This window comes from Zingiber officinale, chromosome 11B, assembly GCF_018446385.1.
Source record: "Zingiber officinale cultivar Zhangliang chromosome 11B, Zo_v1.1, whole genome shotgun sequence".
NCBI lineage: Eukaryota > Viridiplantae > Streptophyta > Magnoliopsida > Zingiberales > Zingiberaceae > Zingiber > Zingiber officinale.
This window is the reverse complement of record NC_056007.1, coordinates 88,281,517-88,299,990: the sequence shown is the minus strand read 5'-3', so window position 1 is coordinate 88,299,990 and position 18,474 is coordinate 88,281,517. Positions and strand designations below refer to the sequence as shown.

General features: G+C 39.6%; 3 protein-coding genes and 1 pseudogene across 4 annotated transcripts; 1 reads left to right on the top strand and 3 right to left on the bottom strand.

Annotated features, from left to right (window-relative positions):
• Nucleotides 1–2,582: 2,582 nt before the first annotated feature.
• On the top strand, nucleotides 2,583–6,040 carry LOC122034173 (annotated as a pseudogene).
• On the bottom strand, nucleotides 5,328–7,723 carry LOC122034221 (LOB domain-containing protein 36-like). 2 transcript variants are annotated; one of them, XR_006126649.1, is made up of 3 exons: nucleotides 7,342–7,723; nucleotides 6,321–7,232; nucleotides 5,331–6,088 (listed from the first exon to the last, which is right to left on the bottom strand). XR_006126649.1 is itself a non-coding variant. In XM_042593369.1 (2 exons), the coding sequence occupies exon 2, from the start codon at nucleotides 7,212–7,214 to the stop codon at nucleotides 6,429–6,431; it is 786 nt and encodes a 261-aa protein (XP_042449303.1). In that variant the 5' UTR covers nucleotides 7,215–7,232; nucleotides 7,342–7,723; the 3' UTR covers nucleotides 5,328–6,428. The 2 variants fall into 2 exon arrangements, 1 of the variants encoding a protein (XP_042449303.1); XM_042593369.1 differs by having other exon boundaries at nucleotides 5,328–7,232.
• A 165-nt stretch (nucleotides 7,724–7,888) lies between these two features.
• LOC122034222 (uncharacterized RNA-binding protein C17H9.04c-like) lies at nucleotides 7,889–8,633 on the bottom strand. Its single transcript, XM_042593370.1, has 2 exons — nucleotides 8,253–8,633; nucleotides 7,889–8,156 (listed from the first exon to the last, which is right to left on the bottom strand). Exons 1-2 carry the CDS (start codon nucleotides 8,573–8,575, stop codon nucleotides 8,057–8,059), a joined length of 423 nt encoding a protein of 140 aa, XP_042449304.1. The 5' UTR covers nucleotides 8,576–8,633; the 3' UTR covers nucleotides 7,889–8,056.
• Nucleotides 8,634–9,209: 576 nt separating this feature from the next.
• On the bottom strand, nucleotides 9,210–13,294 carry LOC122034220 (palmitoyl-acyl carrier protein thioesterase, chloroplastic-like). The gene is made up of 7 exons (XM_042593368.1): nucleotides 13,055–13,294; nucleotides 11,999–12,558; nucleotides 11,776–11,909; nucleotides 11,011–11,124; nucleotides 10,692–10,863; nucleotides 10,540–10,608; nucleotides 9,210–9,644 (listed from the first exon to the last, which is right to left on the bottom strand). The coding sequence occupies exons 2-7, from the start codon at nucleotides 12,500–12,502 to the stop codon at nucleotides 9,408–9,410; spliced, it is 1,230 nt and encodes a 409-aa protein (XP_042449302.1). The 5' UTR covers nucleotides 12,503–12,558; nucleotides 13,055–13,294; the 3' UTR covers nucleotides 9,210–9,407.
• Between the last annotated feature and the right edge of the window lie 5,180 nt (nucleotides 13,295–18,474).

Sequence of the window (18,474 nt, the reverse complement as noted above, 5' to 3'; positions counted from 1 at the left end):
ATCACTTCAAATTCTTTTAATTAGTTGACCAATTTGATTCTCAACTCCATTCTTATAATTTTTGAATTCTTCTAAAACTTCATCTTTGTCTTTCAATAGATACACATAACAATATCTAGTGCAAATCATCAATGAAAGTAACGAAATACTTTTTGCTTCCTCTAGTTTGTGTAAATTTTAAGTCACATATGTCACTGTGAATTAATTCTAGAGGGGTCGTGCTTCTTTCCACTGAATGAAAAGATAACTTTATCATTGTAGCTTCATTTATGTGTTGAATCAATATTGAATATTAGCAATAAATTTAGATTCATAAGTCGTCGCAAAGTGCTATAATTTACATGTCCAAGTCAAACATACCATAAATTGGAACACTCGACCAAATAAGTAAATTTTATCATTTTATTGTCATTGAATTCATGGTGTGCAACCATTACATTCATTTTAAATAGACCATTCTACATGAACCCTCTGCCTATTAATTGATAATTTTTTGTCAATACATATTTATTCGACTCAACCACTAGCTTGAATCCAGCTTTGACAAGAGCCGACTCTGACACTAAATTCTTCTGAATGTCGGGAAATATGAAGCACATTGACTAGTGCCACTTCTTTGCCTAGTGTCATCTTTAATACCACATTGTCAAGACCAACAATGTTGGAAGTTGTAGAATTGCCCATAATTAGTTTTCTGTCATTAATAGAGGTATAAGTTGAAAATTGAGCCTTGTCAGAGTAAATGTGTCATGTGGCACCAGTATTGACCCACCACTACCTTGGATTGTCCACCAAGTTGGGTTCAAATACAATGGCAGACAGGTCTAATTCTGATATATCTATTGGCATTGACTTATCTTCAGTCATTTGTACTTGAGTGACTTTCTTTGGACGTCGATAGTCTTTGCCCTTGTGATTCAGTTTGCCACAGTTGTGGCATGTTCCTTAGAACTTCTTAACCCTCCCTTGGCTCTGTCATTTGCCAGGATACTTTCTTTTTCTGCTAGTGTTTAGTTCTAGCATATTTGCCTTTGTAAATATATGCATTTTTATTGATTCTTATTGCTTGCGATTGTCTTCTTCAATCCACAGTCTTACAATCAGATCCTCAAGTCTCATCTCCTTTTGCTTATACTTTAGATAATTTTTTAATTCCCTCCACGAAGGTGAAAGTTTCTCGATTATCGTGAAAATTTAAAAGGACTCATTCATTATCATGCCCTCAGCATGCAAATTATGTAGGATCAACTACAACTCTTGGACTTGAGTTGTCACAGTTTTGACCTCAATCATCTTGAAATCTAAGAATTTGCCGACGATAATTTTTTTTCAATCTGTCATCTTCTATTTTGTACTTCCTTTCGAGAGATTCCCATAACTCTTTGTAGTTGTTATTGGAATATACACGTTGTATAACGTGTTATCCAAGTCATTGAGGATATAGTTTCGACATAAGAAGTCACTATATCCCCAGGCATCATATGCCACCCTCTTTTCTTTTTCAGTCTCATCTTGAGATATAGAGGGGGCATCTTCACGTAAGAACCTCGCAATGTTCAACATGGTTAGGTAAAACAACATCTTTCACTGCCACCTCTTAAACTATGTACCTGTGAACTTTTCTAGCTTCTCGCCATGCGCCGATGGAACAGGAGTCATTGATGATAAATCCATTAAGATTGCACAGAAAAATTCGTCTTAAAATTTTTAGAATCTTTTGATAATGGTGCAATCTTATCGCCGTTTTGGCGAAGTTGAGGTTAGAGTTAAACTCTATCTCTTTAAGACGAATTTGCCCCGCACACGGTGCTCGCAGAACACGATAATCATCTCCCAAAATACAACGATTTTATCTTGTGACAACAGCACTACAAATCGCAAGACCTCCGAACTGAAGAAGCTTCTTGAACTCTCCAATGCAAGTATGGAATGCAATGCTTACTTTGCTTATAAGTAATTGAGTGAGTTAAATGACGATATAAGAGACCTTATTTATACTAAATGAAGGGGTATAAGAACTTCTTAGTTCAATTATATTTCATCCATTCATTTTGAATTGGATGATGTAGATCGCATCTTTTCTTAAGAGACACACTATCTCTTCATTAGATGTCACCCTTTAGAAATTAATGAATGAGATTTAGTCATTCAAAGGACGCTTAAACCTTTCAAATTGAATGAACAAGATTTATCAATCTTAATTCAACGATCAAAATTTAATTTCTCATATACATTAAATTTCTAACAGGCTATTCAAGGTTCGCTAATGATATCTTCCTAAATCAACACATTTCTTGGTTTCACCAAAACATGGGAAAGACTCTTCAGGTAGATATATGCCAACTGTTCTTTAAAAACATGTATCTGAATGCTCGATTTCGAATTAAATTAGCTATCATATCAAAGAATAAAAACACTTGCAGGTTCTGCAGTCCTGTACTTATAGTTCCTGTAGTATGTGTTGTGGGATCACTTGGGCTGTTTGAGAGAGGCTTTCCTCAGGTCTGATCTTTTATTAATCAAATCCTTCAACAAAAGAGATTTTACCTGATAATAATGCAACCATTTGTTCAGGTAGGAAAATGTGTGGAAATTGGATTACCAGCATTCTTATTGCTAATGTCAACTTGAAACACAATTTTTCATCAGGAAAACTTGGGGCTTTCTTCGCCTCGATTCCATTACCAATATTTGCCGCAATATACTGTGTCCTCTTTGGATTTGTTGGTGAGTAATGAACAAAAAACTCAAGTCATGCCCCCCTTCTTCCTATTTTTCTTTAGTATCCTACTAATAACCATCTTTTTTCGATGGTATAGCTGCTGTCGGTATCTCATTCATTCAGTTTGCCAACAGTAACTCCTTGAGGAATCTGTACATCTTAGGCGCTTCACTTTTTCTCGGCATGTCGGTTCCTTAGTACTCAAAGAATGCACAGCTTCAGCAGGCCATGGACTTGCTAAAACAGATGCCGGATGGGTTAGTTGTTGCAGTGTTCATTGGTCGGTAGCGAAGTGAATGACAACTGATTTGTTGTTGATTTGCAGTTCAATGGCATACTGAATTCAATCTTCTCATCGGCTTCAACAGTGGTTTTAATGGTAGCAATCGTTCTAGACAACACACTGGAGGTAAAGATTTTTTACTCAGACGGGTTTCTCATGGTTGAAACCCTTCAATAGGCATGATGTCAGAAATGAGGAATTCTACAGCTTCCCTATTAAGTTGCATGAATGGATATTGATCTTGTCCGGAATCTGAGTTAGACGAAAGCCGGATAAGCTGTCGATGGTGTTGACCGAGAGGTGACTATGACACCCTTATCGTACGTGCCCCGATGAATAGACCCCCATGTGGCGCTGACGGACAGCGATAACTAAACCGGTGGTACTGGAACTCTGTGCACACTCAGACAAGCACACAGAACGTTAGAGGCAAGAAACCAGGGAAAAAGTCCCCGGAGCAGACCCTCCGACGGTTAAGTCAGGTACTTTTTTCCCAGAAAATAGTGTATGAAGAAGAAAGAAAAGTAGAAGACAAGTGCGAATGTGCGAGAGAGCGTACCTGCTAAAGGGAGAGAACCTCCTTTTTTATATGATCGTGCGTGCCTCTGGAGACTGACCGATGTCAGGGAATGTCAGGTGTAAGGACCTGTCTGGTGATGGAGGGCGCGTGACATCCTTTTATAGACTGGAAGAAGGTTTCATTCGCAGATGACCGCGGACCATTGGAATATTTCCTGACATACAGCAGTTATTCTCTGATAGACGGTTAGGATTCCCTGACCTTGTTGTCGTGTAACACCTTCTGTCCCGCCTGAGTATGACTAGGACATCTCGAGATGATCGGGAGTTGGCCTACTGAGAGAACTAGGCCTGGATATAATCAATCTGTGAAAACCCGACCAGTTAGATCTAGGTCAAGCATCACCCCGGTTGCTCACCACGATTTAGATATGGGATCCCGATATGTAAGCACCCGACCTGGCATTATACATCTAACGACACCGGGCGGTCCCACCCCTTCTTTCCCTACCTGTTGACTGTCACGTCTTCTTGACTGTTGACTATCACGTCCCCTTGACTTCTGACTATTATGTTTCCTTGACTTCTGACTATCACGTCTCCTTGACTTTCGATAATCGAGTCCTATCCATATGCACCGTATCATATACCGACATGATTCCCTGATTAACCTTATGCCAATAAGCCTTGGTATTACTTGTTTTGATGCATGTCTGAAATGCTTCATAGTTTAATTTTCTGAAGGACTAATTTGAGTATCCACAGAGTTTGTGACAGTGTACAGCCTTTAGAGGCAGTGTTGTTCATTCTAGCAACTTGCCCTCTAACATCTTCTCCAGATTTGTTCTTCTTGTTTGCTCTCCTAATAATAAATCAGTTATTGCATTTATTGAGCATGGTTATGCACAATGATAGCTAATGGTCAACCCTAAGCATAAAACATTTTAATATGATGACACTGAGTTCAAAAGTCCAAATTACCCAAGTGACATTAAATGGAAATCACTAGATGCATGGTGAAGTGTTAGTTAAGAAATTTAAGCTTGAATTACAAGATTGATGCATACCTTAATAATCACATGTCGTGTATTATAAGTAGACACTGTCGACATAGATAATATAAAATTTGATATCACCAGGGGTAAATCACGTGCATGAGAAATAAGTTTTGCTTAGAACTTTGGTTGAGTTTGACCAGCTCCAAATCAAGTTTGATTTGAGTAGGATGGTCCAGCTTAGGTATAAGTCATAATCAAATTTAATTTTGGGCCAAACGAGCGTTTCAGTTGATTTGATTTTGGTTCGATCAAGTTCATTCTACCTATGGTATAGCGATAAGGATGTTCAATTATCTCTCAGTATCTACGGCTCAATTCCTAATTATGTCATATTTGTAAGAATTTTTTTTTCAAATGAGACTTATAATTAAGAAATATCGTGCTTCTAGGTCACTCGCTACCCGTGTTTTCCGATTAATCTATCCTGATAGTCTATAAAAAAACTTTCGTAGGACCGCCTAATTAATTGTTTTTTTTTTTGGTACGTTAATATGGACTGTGTAATAATAGAGTTCGTACTTCTCTAGTTGCTTCTTTCTCTATTATTGCATTGTTTACGCATTTTGGACTCATCTATTTTGATATTCTTATTATTAGTTCTAACCCAGAGGCTAAGGCACTTTAATTAGGTCAATTCTATTTGCATGCCTTAATTTCGTAGTTCTTGACGTTACAGTGAAGTTAATTAAAGCTCTTGACTTTTTGGAATGATATAACAATATAATAACTTTGATTTTTCAATATAACCATTCAATCCTTCTCCTTCTATCTATACCACAAGGCACGTAACAGTTTCCTATCACCACTACTCTTCAGATGCATGATGAGAAAGTGTGATCCCATGTCAGAGTAGTGCAGCTAAGATTTATACACAGATTTCGGATCACATATTCCCAGTCCTGAGCTCATCTTTCTTTGTTTCTAGGGTTGGGTAAGAGTGCAGTTTGTCCTTCTCACCTTTAATTTATTTCAGTGCCCAAGTCCACGAAGGCTCCTCTAGTCCTCTTTAAGAAGAAATTATATTAAAAGACTACATGTAATCCTGAAGAATAATGAAATTTGAACTAGCGAACACAGAACATTCTGTAAGCAATAAATTCTATCTATGATCTATTCATAATAGATATTCACCTCGGGCTAGCATTTATGTGTGTGCAACAAAAAAATTGAAAGCTAGCAATAAATAATGAAACAGAAGAATCAGAAGGTGACATAACCAGAGTGTGCCAAAACAAGGCTGAGAGTCAGGACGAGTGCAAAATGGCTATTGTATGAGGCGGCAAAAAGAAGCAGGTGAGCTCACGGCAGAGAGAATATTAATGAGCGGGGACTGCCACAACCGCATCACAATCCCTGCAGCCTCGGCATTCCTTTTGCCTGTTATCTCTCTTTTACTGACAGGACTCTTTTCTCTCTGCTGCTGGTCGCTTGTCAGTTGTCTGCTTCGGCGATCCTTAATGCACTGCCACCAAATCAACGAGGGCGAAGAATTGAAGTGGTCCTATCCTGTAGCCATGCGTCGTAGTAAGTGCACCATTTTTCTTTGGGGTTAACAAAATCAAAACGAAGGTAAAACAAATAAAAAGAAACTTTTTTCTGTCAATTTCAAGACTCACCGATGGAAAAAGAGGAGAGTTGATACACTTGTGTAAAAAGCTTATCGGGCTACAATAAACTACTGTTCATTCGAGAAAGAACTCGATTCGATAGGCAAGGTAAAATTGGTTGATGTACATACCTTTCAAGAAGATCGATCTCTGGTTATTGGGAATAGTTCAAGAGAAGAAGATTTTTCGGGGTAGCTAGCTAACTCACAATCTATCTTTCTTATTTCTTGCACGGACGTTCAAGACGAACGGCCGCTGCCACTCCTCCTATCTTCGCTCGTCGTCTGCTGCTGCTGCGGCTGCTGCTCGGTGTAGTACTGTTGTTGCACAAAGTCACTCTGGAATTCTTGCGCAGGAAGAAACGCCATTAACGAGCCACCACCCATCTGCTCAAATCCCCTCCGACCGTTAAATCTCGCGAGTTCCTGTTGCTGGTCGTACCTCGTCATCATATCTGCTACCACGGCCATGCCAATTTGCTGCGCCTCCATCGACTCGGGCGGCGGCGGCGGCGGCGGCGGGGGAGGGTCGTGAATAAAATTTTGGGCGTGGTGGTGTGCGGCCGCCGCATCCTGCGCCGCGAGACCGAGACCCATCCCGACGCCCATCACAGGGACGCCGTACGGAGAGTCGGAGCCAGGGGGGCCGTGGGCGAAGAACGGGCTAAGGGTGGCTGGGCCAAGGGTGGCTGGGCCAATGTAGGTGGAGAGCTCCTTCTTGGCTTCGTAGAGCTCGAGTTGGACATGCTTGAGCTTTTGCTGGAGGTACGAGATGTAGGCGACGCAACCATAGATGGGGTCGTGCAGCCTCGCCTGCGCCTCATACGCCAGCGAGTTGGCGGCGTGCTCCCTCTGCGGCGGGGGCAGGTCGCTGAGGATCTTTCCGACGTTGCTCGCCCCGAAAACCTTGTGCACGCACGCGAACTTCCCGGGCTGATCCGGGGGGAAGTACGGCGCGAAAACGCACCCCGGCGTGCACTTCCGCCGCAGGCATTTGCACGCGGCGCAAGGGGAGTGGGTTGACATCGCCGGCGATGATTGATCCTTGAAAAAAAAATGCAAAAAAGCATTTGAATCACACACGGATCAACCAGGACACGCTCGCTAGGGTTAATCAAAAGCATCGACGGATATTCGAGATATTAGATCGTACCTTTTTCAAATCTCCTAGTTCAAAACAGGCTCAACCGCATCGGATCAAGACACGACCGAAGATAAGAAATCATTTCTCGCATTTGAGATCGATTTGAAGCCCTCCCTTGCCAGAAACAAAGAAAATTGTTTGTCGATTCAGGCCAACTCGATTAGAAAGAGGAAATGAGATTGCCGCGGGGCATCTTGCGAGATTTGATGTGCGGCCGTGTAGCGGAGGAGATCGAGAGACCACCGGCCGATCAGACGCGACGCAGTGAGCGCAAAAAGGGGAGGAAGTCGGAGTGAGAGGAAGGGGGAACGGAATGAACACAGCTGGAGAGAGAAGGAGAAAGAGAGAGAGAGAGACGGATGGATTTGCGCCTCCTTTTCAGATCCGAATACAAGTCTGGGCGAAGACGAAGAGCCTTAAAATAAACAAAAAATCACGGTGATAAAAACTTTGGCTTATTTCTAAACAAACCGCGTTCAGTGATTTGTACACGTCAGAATAGCGAACCGGTCAAACAAAAATCTCGATTGTAATTAATTTCTACCTTAAACACCATCTTAGCTCCCATGGACACCCGTCCGTCAATTGGTTCATGCCCACCGCACCGCGTTCTCCGGCGTACGTCGCCAGCATACAATTAATTTGTAATTTTTTTTCATTATATATTTTTATCTAGTAATTAATTAAGCTTTATAATAACGTTTCCATTAATTGTTGAATCTTCTCACACGGCCGTCGCCGTCGTCGTCTCTTGCATTCCTTTTGGTGCCTTGCATCGATAGCACAGCTTCCTGCTTGCGAAGTTGTGCTGGTTGCAGCCCGACCTGCGCATACATATATGTGTTTGATCATCTGATTAATTAATATTATATCGTTCATCTTCTTGTGCAACCTAATTAACCTAATTAAACTTCATGCACCTGGTGCACAGCCAATCCCCAGGCTTCCACCCGCTGCCTGGTCCGTGTTCCGCACCTCCCGAGCCATGCACGACGTCGTAGATGTTGACAACGGAGCCGTTGCTGGGCGCACCGCAGAAGTGGCAGCTCGATCGATTCGCGAAGTTATGACCACCGCAGAGGCAATACCAGTCGCCGGGCAGGAAGTTGGACCCCCCGTCGACGGCAGCGGCGCCGTCGGTCGATTTCACGGCGCCGCATTGCTGGCAGGAGTCGCGCCAGCTGAAGTTGTGGTGGCGGCATGATCCACAGTTCCAGTCCCCTGGCCGCCGCTGGCTACTCATCAGTAGTGGAGAGGAAGAATCGGACAGTGCTCTACTGCTCTTGCTCTTGTTAACAATTCCCTGACTTCCCCTTGGCTTTTATACTTCCGTCCATGGGCCTCAATTAACATAATTGAGAATAAAATTTACCAGTGCAATTGTTGATTTCATTCCAGGGAAGCTAAAAATGTACGGTCCCTACGTTCTCTCATAATTTAAGCTTTGGTTTGGAGGAATCAGGCATCGTCATTGTCTCAACTTTGCAGGATTCTTATATATCGACCTAAATCTTGTTAAAAAGGAAGGAAAGTCTCAATTATTAAGCACTTCTTTAGTGCTCTCCCCTGTTAATGAACCATGTCATGTAAGTTTACATAGAGCCTTCGGCAGCATGCATGCATGCATGCATATATATAAAGATTATTTAGATCACCCCACTCTGCAGTGTAAGAATCAGTTCACATGGCATGAAGACAATCTCTTAGTTATCGCCTTTAGCACCCCCTTTAACAATAATTGAAAAGGAGCATCCAACTGTTTGCGTAGGTTCACTTCACTTAAGGTAATGTTCACTAATATGTGCAAATAGATAGAAAGAGCTGACTCAATATGATGTGCACGTATGATAAACTAGACAGGATGGGCAAGGTCGATATAAAATGGTAAACGCAAATCAATAGAAAAATCAACAAACAAAACAAATAATACAAGTAGAGTAACAGCGTCGTCGTCGCCTTCTGGTTTACACTACGACATTAGGATATTTGCATTTCACGAGCAAGATGTCAAAGAAAGTTGTGTCAAAAACTGGCTGTAAAGTAGAGCAGTATGTTGAGCAATCCCATGTTGCATATCACGGAACATGGGCACGCTTGGGCCTCCACTCCGTCCGCGCCCTCAAAATCTCTGCCCCGCTCTCTAGCCGTAGAAGATGCTGACAATCGAACCCAGTGTCCAGCGATCCATGGTCACAGCTGTCGCTGGAGATGGCGGCCAGCGATTGCAGCACGCTGTCCTTCCCGCACTCCCTCCTATACTCCATCGTTATGCCAGCAAGCTCATGGCTCTCCAGGATTGAAATTGGCGCGCTCTGCACATGAACACAAACACACACAAAAAAACGGCATTTTTGATTAATCCATGCCTTTGCAAATGATTAGCAGGTCCACCACAAAGTGACGTTATTAGATACAACCGGATAGTACTCGTAGGAAAATTTAACATAATTCAATAATTGAATTTTTTTTTTTAAGTTTGATACAGTGAAATTGGGAGAAAAGAGAGGAAACATGTGATGCAGCAGTGGTACTCAATGGACCAACGCCGTGCGCTGTCAAACAGATAGGATTGAGATGTTTCATCAACTTTTGAAAGTTGAGAAGATTCTCCTAGGTGTCAGTAAAGTTAATCATGTTTGAGAATTTGTGTGCCAGTGAGATTGAGACAGTATCAGATGGATGATTTTTTCCGAGTAGATGAAGTCTGACTATATACAATGGCTCTGTAAAGATGCAAGGCATTGATGACTACAAGGGAAAGATGAAGCTAGATAGGCAGCTCATTGCTTTTCTAAACCTTTTTGTGCTCTCCTCTTTTGGCTCGTGCAATCTAGTCTCATCTTAAAGAGATACAGGTTTGTACATTCAACAATAGTGTGCTAGGTGACGGTTCCAACAATTTCAGTCTTTAAAGTAAACTTTATGAAGTGGAAATAATTTCTTAGTATACATTCTAGGAATAGACTTCTTTATTCCTAATATTAAAGAGAGATTTACCTTCCACGAGATGGTAAGACACTAGTGATAAGTACTAAATAGGATAATCTCAACCACAATGTCATATACTCCATCAGAAACCATGAACATCGAAAACAGATTCATTATAATCTACTGGAAACATTTGAAAAAAAAAAACAATATAATTGTGGTGTCTTCAAAATATGAATTAATATTTCAAATAAATAATTGTATCATAAAATAAACTACCTCAAGGATCCAACCAATGTATTTAACATTGTTAACATGTTGATTGACATCCAAATCACCCCATCGAGGCTGCATTCGACAACAACACAAAAACATTTACAGCACATTCGGGGACTGAGAGTTAAGAGTTAAGATGCATATCACAGACTTACATTTAGCCCTGTTCGAACATAATCTGCATTATCATCTCCAAGCTTTGAAAGTTTTCTGCCATCATCATCTATTATAGGATCATGGTCCATAAAATAGGATCCTATTTCTGCACGGACTTCATCTGGAATTTTTGACAGTCTCCTAGTCTGTTTGTTGATCATTACCCACACACTGCATGTGAAGGTCAAAAGGAAACCACATTAGCCACATTAAATTTCCAAAAAAAGAAATTTCAAGTCGCTGAAATAGCAAAAAATTGCTGTGAAGAAAAAAAATTGTCATAATGTACGGTATACACACTAACACACAGAAACCAACCTAGTCGCTCTCAGAACAGTTTGGCCAGTTCGATAGTCACGAACATGCCAATCACGGCGCATACCATTTTTCCCAGATGGAGCGACCCATGTATCTACTTGAACAACATCTTCCCTGAAAAATTGAGAAACAATGCATATTAAACTTGTTACACAAAATACATAATAAATCAATTCCTCAGTAAGCAAATAGAAATCTTATTTTTGAGGCATAGGCAACTGGGAGCATATGACAGAAGTACAAGATTTATCTACTTGAGCAAAGCAATAAACTTTGACAGGAGAATTTTGAAAAAAAAAATTACAAAAAGTGAAGCAGCTTGATCAGAAAAATCAAAAATTTTCCAATCCAAAATAAACAATAAATGAAAAAAAAAATGTTTGAGTAAAACATGAGAATAGAATCAAGCAAATATCTTCACTAAAAGGGCAAGTTCTACCAAGAACAATAGTACTAGAGTTTGAACCAAAAAACAAAACTTAATATAGGCACAAAGACACTATTGAAGCAAAGTCACAACAAGTATGGCCACAACCAATTTTAGTTTGAATTTCTGTAATGAATTCAATGTATGAAGAATTGACGTGTGTGACAAGAACTTAAACGACAAATTGGTACTTTGCAGGAAAAAACAACCATTGCAAAACAAACAGTGGAGGACAAAAGGAAATTTCTCTCATTAACTTAGGAAACACCACGACCGTTTTTGTAATGAGAAAAAAGGAAAACAACAACAACAAGATTTGACATGAAAAGATAATATACCAGGAAGGATATTGTTCTACAAGGACCTGCATCTTGGTAACAACCCAAATCAAATTTCTCTTAGTCATTTCAGGGGTTGAACCAAAGCCAGCACCCATTAACCCAGCACTTCTTACATGGTTCAGAGCAGTTTCCTGCAGAGTATGTATACCAAATGCTAAAATTGGAATAATGAAAGCTAAAACGAAAGTGAATCAAGCAATCATCCACCACCAAACCAAACCTGTAGATGGTTCATCAAGGTCTCTATAGAAGCTGTTCGATCTGCTCCTATTTCATATGACCGAATGGAGAAATTCTGTCTGAACACCATACCATCCTGCATGATCTTCCCGAGACCAAATGCATCTGCAAGCATGTCAGGCCGCTTGGGCTTCCAGTCAACAAGTGTAAATTGTTTCTCTGCAGCCAAAAAGATAGTAGTTACGGCAGCAAAAAGAAAACTCCAGTCTGGCAACTGGTTGTAGAATGTCCTTGGAGCTGAGGGTGCTTCTTCATTGATCTGGGATTCAACTTTCAGGCTGACTTTTGTCCCATTGACCTTAGGAGGTGCTTGGGCATGGGCCTTAACCTGCACAGCTCCAGATGACGAGGCAGGCTTGGCTACAATGCCTCGGACGCTCAAACTTTCAGGAGATTCATTAATGGACCTTGATGCTTTACATGACGCTATAGACGAGGACGAGGGGGCTGGAAAGAAAGCAGAAGCAGCCACAGACGCAACCATGATGAAAGCTAAAAGTTGAAGCACTTCTCCTGCTTAACCCAAACTGAAGAACAGAGCTGGGAAACCAATTATAAGATATTAGTAAGGAATTTCATCGACATCTCATAAAGCTTAAATTTTTAGAACAAAAACGATAAGAAAAAACGGTCCTTAATCAACTAAATCTAATGACAGAACCGAGCAAAAGAAACCGCAACAAATCCGACAAAGATAAATACTTTAAGAAAGAGATGCACCTCTACGTCGGTAGATTTCAATAGCTCAACACAGGCAAAGAAAAAAGAGGCTAAAGAACCTTCCCCGAAAAAGGAAAAAGTAAGTTAGGTAGGAAAGACAAATTCCTTTTCCAGCTCACGAAAAAAAAAAGGCAAGAGTCATCCCAAACTCAAACCTAGATCCCTCGATTCCAGTTAAAAATCAAACAAAATCGAAAATCATTGGCCCGGAGCCACACTTTGCAGATTGATTCCGTGAGGAGGAAGAATCTAACAGAGAACGGAATGCCGTGAAAAGAAAAACAACAAAACGGAAGGAAAACATATTCGCTCAAACCTCCGGTTGAACGCGACCCTTGGAGAAGCAAGGAGACAGTCGGCCGGCTTTCTCTTCCCAAACGAACCACCGCCTGCTCTCCTCGCCGATCCCTTCGACCTTTCCTGGTGACCTTTTCTTCTCGATCTGTCCAATTTCCAACGGAGAGCCGACGAAGAGGAGGAAAAAAAACAACCAAGAGCCTTCCTTTACCCTTTTTCCAAATCCCGAAAACAGCGGTTTTTGCCGATGCGTAAGGGCCCTTTCTGATTTATATAGACTCACGCTGTCAACTCGACGACCACATAGCCTTCTCTCAATTTACTCTCGAAGCAACGGTTCTCATAATTCACTACATGCGGATTCAAATCCGCCGTCCACGATTCTACTTAATCCGATCTGTGCTCTTCATCGTCGTGGCTGCGACAAAATTGGCAACGTATGATTCAGGTTACGATGTCGCCTCCGCTCCGCCTGCCAGCGCATTCTTTAATTAAAAAAATGTCATTAAATTAAATTCAATGTTTTTATAATCGATATAAATCTAATTTATTTTATTATGATTATCATCAAAGGGCTTTTTTAGAACTGTCGTAATCCAATAAAATAAGAGTAAAGTAGAGAAAAATTTTTAATCATAATTTAAATTTTGTATGTAATTCCTACTCATAAAAAATTTTGTTTCCATTCTCTATATATAAAGTTTTATTTGTTTCAACTTTCTCATGTAAATATTGTGACCTAATTGCCCCTCAAATTTTTTAGGTATAAAAGGTCTAAAAATGAGTATAATTTAAAGAAAATCTAGTATATTTTCTATCCAATTGAGTATCATTTAAAGAAAATCTAGTATATTCGAGTATATTTTTAATTAAAATTATCCTTCATATATTTTAGGTATAAATAGTCTAAAAATGAGTATAATTCCTATTAAATTCAACATTTTAAATTAGAATCGAGTATATTTTCTATTAAATTGAGTACGACTTTTTTCCTATTTAATACAATTCCTCCTAAATTCAGTATCATTTGAAAAAAATCTAGTATATTTTTCATCCAATTGAGTATCATTTAAAGAAAATCTAATATATTTTACATCTAATTGAGTATCATTTAAGGAAAATCTAGTATATTTTCCATCCAATTGAGGTGGAAAAAGAATCGTACTCAATTTGATAGAAAATATACTAGATTTTAGTTTAATGTACTGAATTTAAGAGGATTTATACTCATTTTTAGATTTTTTTTATACTTAAAATATCAGGGGTAATTAGGTAAGTATATTAGACTAGCAAGTGAAAAGAAAGATTTTTTTTAATGGGGAGTACATGCAAAGTTGTATTTGTCAATGGGGACTGTATGTAAATTTTCCCATAAAATAATGATTAATTTATGAAATCATGATTACTTGATCAAGTTAGCTAGCTCGACTACCTTGCGGCCACTTAACACGCGAGTTAGCTTTGAAATCGAAGTCAATTTGATTGCAAAATTGTGCCTGAGTCACAGTTGCTTGATTGGACGGTAAAGTTAGCTGGATTTGCTACCAAACTAACTGCCAGTTGTGGTGATTTTGTAGTCATCTAATGGTTGCTTAACCAAGCGAGTATGATTTTAAGTCAATTAATTTGACATTCAAATGGCAGGAGCATATTTTAAAATAATAATAATAATAATTCAAACAGTAAAGCGATTATTAAATTGAACACTTGGGAAATAAATTGAAATAATTGCAGATGCCGTGGAACATATGACACGTTAAAGTGTGCAGGTGACCGGCTGATAAAAACCCATATTCCATCCTCGATCCTTCCATCTTGTTTCGTGTCCAACGGACTTAGGTCTTCTTTTGGTTGGTCCAAATGAAAAGTGACCGGCTGGACTTCCATGGATCTTCCAGATAGAACGAAGTCGAAGATGATTTTGTTCACCCGAATATTTTTCATGGTCGATCTCACAATAAAATAAAGGAAGATAAATCATGATATTAATCTCCTAGATGAAAAGACATTTAATGTTCAGAATAAACTTTACGGGATTCAATATTTGTCTAATGAAATAACTCTCTCACGTAAATAACAACTAGAGTTGATAGAGAGAAAATGAGTTGAGTGCAAATAAGAAGTCGTTGAAGAAATCTGAATTGGAGAAACGATTCTAGTATTCTGATTTTGCCTCTATGATTGTTATATTCTAAGTTCTATTTATTTTTTTTTTCTCTATTATTATTAACATCAGGTAGATAGTCAATCCCGATATATTAATATAAACTTTTGGAATTGTATTGGTGTACATACTCAAACTCGACACATACTTTAAAAGTAACCTTACTAGAGGGAGGCTCATTACACGATGTCCCATGGTTCCCTAGAGTCTTGTCATCGCTTTCCAAGTGTCCACTCCTGGCTCACCATTTACACTGAGAACTTTCTCTTTCTTAAAAAATTTACAGAGATGGAGAAGTCTTTTATAAACTTGAGCACAAGAATATTTGAAGAAACTAGAATGTAAAGACAAATAAAATTGAAAATGACTTTACAATCAAAATCTTGCTTTGCTTTACCTCTTGTTGCTTGAAAATATTTTTTATTGGTCCAAAAATGTAGCAACAGTTTGCTCCAAAACCCCTAAGAATCAGTAGTGAGAATCCTCCTCGAAATCCCCTTTATATGGATGTTGTTTGGACTGATTTCCTCCTAGCAATCGATTGACCTTACTCACCAATCGATTGTCATGTCAGATTCGACCATTCAAATTTGTAAAACGACTCATTTTCGATTAGTGAGTCACACCAATCGATTACTGGATGTCCATCGATTGCCCCAATCGATTATGTATCCTTTTCTTTGCTCGAGAAAACACTGTCAATCGATAATCTCAATCGATTGTCTTCGCATCCTTCTGTTCACTCGAGAAAACACTATCAATCGAATGATTTAAGTTAAGTCAATTGATTGTCTCAATCGATCCCGAACCTTTCTTTTCACTAGCCATCTTCATCAAATTGATTGGTGAATCTCATCAATCGATTGACTATACAACAAACTCGGAATTCCGGATTTAGGATTTGTAAATTGATTGACACTTCCTACCAATCGAATTATAACCCTGATTTCAGCCATTTTAAGGTTGAATTCGCATTTTTCTTAGTATATGATTGACCTTAACCTACTAAGATTTTATTTGCTTAATATCTAGTCACTCTTGACCTGTCAAGATTTTTCGTTCCCCAATATCCGATCAACCTTGACCTATTAGGATTTTATCGTTGTCTAACATCCGATCAACATTGACCTACTGGGATTTCCTTAATCATGCCAATTGTCTGGATCTCTTTGATTCACTTAGACTTTCCTAATGCCAATTTCTCGTTGGACTTCCAATCATTAAGTGTTAGGTCCTTCTTGATTCACTTAGACTTTCCTTTTGTCAACTTTTCGTTAGATTTCTAATCACCAAATATCTAGTCCTCTTTTATCCCACTTAGATTTTCCTTTTACCAACTTCCGGTTGGACTTTTTGGTTGCCAAGTGTATAGTCAATATTTGTCTCACTTGGACTTTCCTCTTATGCTAAGTGTCTAGTCGTTCATGACCCACTTAGACTTCTTATCCATGCCAAATGACTGGTCCTCCATGTCCCACTCAGATTTTTCTCTTGCCAACTTTCCGTTGAACTTTTAACATTTTTAAGTATTCGGTAAATCTTTACCTACCTGACTTCTTTCTCATATATTGATCAAATATCGAAATTCAACCTCGAATCAATCCGAACTTGGTCAACCTAATTAATCTTGACCCTTGGTCAATTACACCGATAACATATATATATATATATATATATATATATATATATATATATATGGAAACATGTCCACGTTGCCTACTACTCTTAATAGAAAAGGTCTATTTTACTCCTAGGTTATTTTCCCTATATAAAGGGTACGTCCAATGATCATTAAAAGGTAAGGAACAGAAAGACAGGGGTGAGTAAAGAGAGGAGGAAAACATCCAAGGTTGCAGGATTTGGTTCGTAGACTTGTGGAGAGCTTTCTGATTGTGTGATCGTTCTCCCGACAATAAGTCCTGTTGTCACTGATTATAGATTTGCGGAAGATCGTTGTAAGTATTTTCTATTTATCATTTTAATTTGTTTCAATTCATGCATTTAGAATTGTCAACATTGGTATCAGAGCTTTATTCTAAATGCTTGAAATGAATCATGAAACGTTTATGAAATGCATGTTCGGATATTTTCTATAAAATGGCTTGCATGAAAATATTTGTGCCTCTTTGTTGCCTTTAAGGATTGCGAACTTATTGCAATCTGCGATTGTCCCAAGGTAATAGACCTTGTTGCAAACCATGGATAACGTTGTTCTTGTGCTCTTAAAGTCGGGAAATGTATCACGGCAAAGGGATATGTGTTAGTGTGGGAAACATCCGACGATCAAACTCAAGTTTTGATAATGGCAAAGGAATTCAAAGTTAAGTTATTTTGTTATCTAAACATGTGTGAATGAGGTTTTTCAGGAAAGTCTTAACTGCGGTTAGGCAGGTAGAAAACCCTAGGGGGTGGTAAACCTAGATGAAGAAAAATCCTAAGGGGCGGTAACCTTAGGTCCTAGGGGGTGGTAACCCTAGGTGGAGGAAATTCTAAGGAGAGTAACCTTAGGTCCTAGGGGTGGTAACCTTAGGTGGCGAAAACCCCTAGGGGGTGGTAACCCTAGGCAGCAAGTCCAGTAGGTCTGGAGAATTGGACTGGCATTAGGTATGCTCTTCTGAGTGGAGTAGGTGATGACGCATTCCCCGGAAGAGGGAACAGTAGGCGTCGGTTCGACCTAGGGTTTTCGGTCAGAAATCTGAAGTCAGAACCGGACAGTCTGTGACTGTCAAACTTTCATATTATTATGTTTATTGTGTGTGCTAACTTTGTTTTGTAGGATATGTGGTTGGTTTGTGGATTAACATGTTTTGCAAGGACAAAGGAGCAAGATTAGCCTCGGATGAACAGTACCCGAGGCGCCCTCATAGAGTTTGAGGCGCCTCGAGTGCAAAGGAGAAGAGTTTGCGCACAGCAAAGCTGGAGGCACCCTCATGGTAGCTTGAGGTGCCTCGGGTAGCATTGGAGGCGCCTTCAAGGCTTATGGAGGCGCCTTCAACAAGATAGACGAAGACTTCTTCTCAGCTTATCCACGCGCGGTTGATTCGGCGGTTGGAGGCGCCCTCAAGGGGGTTTGAGGCGCCTCCAACAGCCCTTATAAGGAGCACTCGACCAGCAGCTCAAATCAACAATTCTAAAGTGATCCTTCTGCAACGTGTTGTTCACGAGACACTCCGACTAAGCTACGACAAGTCCCAAACGACCCGGAGCCTTAATTCTTGTAATTCTGTTGTCGGTATAACCTTCTTAATTTTATTTTGTAATCCATATTTGTACTT

Coding starts and splice junctions, on each gene's coding strand:
- LOC122034220 (XM_042593368.1), bottom strand. CDS start 12,502: ATGGTTGCGTCTGTGGCTGCTTCTGCTTTCTTTCCAGCCCCCTCGTCC. Junction 10,864..11,010: donor ACTGTTCTGAGAGCGACTAG/GTTGGTTTCTGT, acceptor CTTCACATGCAG/TGTGTGGGTAATGATCAACA. Junction 9,645..10,539: donor ACATTGGTTGGATCCTTGAG/GTAGTTTATTTT, acceptor GTTCATGTGCAG/AGCGCGCCAATTTCAATCCT.
- LOC122034221 (XM_042593369.1), bottom strand. CDS start 7,214: ATGTCAACCCACTCCCCTTGCGCCGCGTGCAAATGCCTGCGGCGGAAG.
- LOC122034222 (XM_042593370.1), bottom strand. CDS start 8,575: ATGAGTAGCCAGCGGCGGCCAGGGGACTGGAACTGTGGATCATGCCGC. Junction 8,157..8,252: donor GGGGATTGGCTGTGCACCAG/GTGCATGAAGTT, acceptor ATGTATGCGCAG/GTCGGGCTGCAACCAGCACA.